Source organism: Mus pahari, chromosome 6 (assembly GCF_900095145.1).
Source record: "Mus pahari chromosome 6, PAHARI_EIJ_v1.1, whole genome shotgun sequence".
Classification (NCBI taxonomy): Eukaryota; Metazoa; Chordata; class Mammalia; order Rodentia; family Muridae; genus Mus; species Mus pahari.
This window is the reverse complement of record NC_034595.1, coordinates 98,966,124-98,968,206: the sequence shown is the minus strand read 5'-3', so window position 1 is coordinate 98,968,206 and position 2,083 is coordinate 98,966,124. Positions and strand designations below refer to the sequence as shown.

Below are 2,083 nucleotides of genomic sequence, written 5' to 3'. Positions count from 1 at the left end.
CATGAATTAAAAATAAATGCCCTTTCAGCCTGGGCGGGTTCTCCTGGCTTCTGTGATGGAGGCAGAGCATTTTGAGGATCATGGCATGAGGCCCACACACCCCCCCATACACACTCAGCAAGAAGAGGGGGGATGGAGGGAAAAATGAGAGATCAAGGCTGGGGCGAGCAAAGAACTGGGGGCAGAAGCCAAAGAAGCGGACCTCGGCATCTGTCCTTGGTGCTGAAGTTTATTCAATTTTTTTTTTTTCCAACTGCTTTCTGAAAGGGGTGAGGCTCTACCTTAATATGCAGAGTGGGAGAGGCAAGACCCCACTAAACCACTCATCTACATTTAACATCGATCGTGATAGATGAAGACAGGAAGCCGCAGCTCCAGGAGGGTGTTCACCACGCCTCGGTGGCAATGCAACCAAGCTGCGTGACACACCACAAGGGCTTAGGATCTTTTGCGATCTGCTCGAGCAGAATCTGCTGCCTTTTCCTCCTTGGCTGTTATCTTCGATACTACAAAGAGAAAAATATACTGGCTTGATGATCTGCCTTTACTGGGCTAAACTGTTCAATTTGAACAGTGACCAACTATTTCCCACAAGCCACAGTCCAGCCTCTGTGATTTAACCGGCAAGCAAGGCACTGGTGAGCATTAATGGGGCAGTCTTGGCCCTGTGTTCTAACTTCCCAGTGCTTGTGGCTCAGACCCTGTAGCAGCTGTTGTCATTGTCTTGAAACTCAAGGGACACCCACCGTAGTGAGGCAGAACTCAGGAAATGATACATGCCCCGAGCTCTCAGCTGCCAAAGATGCTCCCTGGTAGTAACAAGGCCACACCTGACCTCTATCCCATCTCCATCCACAGCTCCTCTTACCCGGAAGCTGTTGCAGCCTAGTCCACTCTGGGCTCCAATCCTGTCAATCCTACCCCCGAAGCAGCTGGACCTTCGTAGGCTCCGAGGACCAGCGAGCAGAGCCCTCAGTTTGCTTTTCAAGAGGGCAGATCTATCGGAGGGGTCCCAGGGGCTGCGCCCTAGAGCACTGCCGTCTCTCAGAGGTGGGTTGACCTCCCCAGTCCAGGGAGGCACCTCAGGGAGGGAGCTAAGTGCGGCCCCTGCTTCCTCAGTCTGCTCACTCAGGGCCTGTGGGGGCATGACCTCATCTTCTACCGGCATCTTCTCCTCCAGGTGGTCTAGCAGGTTCTTTATAAAGGCAAAATAAATACAGAGAAAGGGGACATCTCAGGAATGGACCCAGTACCCAAGAGACCCTGGTCCCAGTCTATGTCCCACTTCCTGGCCCTACCTTGAAATCCATCAGATCTGTGTTAGACACCGCACCGTACACAGGATTTGCTCCAATATGGCCTGGAAGCCAAAAGGCTAGGACGAGGAAGAAGCCCATGGTGATGGAGAAGGAGCCCATGCTGGCGTGGGTCGGGGCACGATCTGATGTTTGTTGTCTCTGGTTTCTCTCTCTCTCAGCTTTTGTCCGTCACTGTCTCCCAGCTGCCCAGCGTCTCCTGTTTTTATAGCCCCCAAGCTCTCTGAGAAGGCAGGGGGGCTCGAACCCTCCCCATTCTGTCACTTGCAGCGATAAAACGATGGAGTGAGGAGCCAGCAGAAGATGCCCTTTTAAAGTTATCAGTTCGGCAAAGCTTGTCACGGCCCCCTTGCCTTGAGCAGCTCCACTAACCCCCCTCCCCCAGACCCCCAGCTGCAAGAGTCACATTCTTGCTGATTTGCCTCAAGAGGCCCCCACTTCAAAGGTGTGAGAGGAGCAGAAAAGAGTCCTTGGTTATCTTCCTGGGCGCTCGCCTCAGGATTCTTTCTCCCTGGCAACGGGAGCCATGCAGGGAAGCAGAGGGTGATGACTGGCCTGCACCCAGCTCCTCCTGCTTGCTACTCAGCTGTCAGGGGCTCCAAATAAGGGCGGGAGAGGAGGCAATGACAGGCAGCTGAGAGGCCAGCTAGGCTGGCCAGGGAGTACACATGCTGGAGCTAGCTTCACACCTGATTCATCGGCCTCGTGGTGGACCTCTGGCCCCAGACAGCCCACCCCCACCCTAGATGTCCCTGTTAGCAGTCAGG

At 54.2% G+C, this 2,083-nt stretch overlaps 1 protein-coding gene across 1 annotated transcript; it reads right to left on the bottom strand.

Annotated features, from left to right (window-relative positions):
- Positions 1 to 212: 212 nt before the first annotated feature.
- Nppa (natriuretic peptide A) lies at positions 213 to 1,545 on the bottom strand. Its single transcript, XM_021201273.2, has 3 exons — positions 1,299 to 1,545; positions 869 to 1,195; positions 213 to 506 (listed from the first exon to the last, which is right to left on the bottom strand). The coding sequence occupies exons 1-3, from the start codon at positions 1,416 to 1,418 to the stop codon at positions 495 to 497; spliced, it is 459 nt and encodes a 152-aa protein (XP_021056932.1). The 5' UTR covers positions 1,419 to 1,545; the 3' UTR covers positions 213 to 494.
- Positions 1,546 to 2,083: the final 538 nt, after the last annotated feature.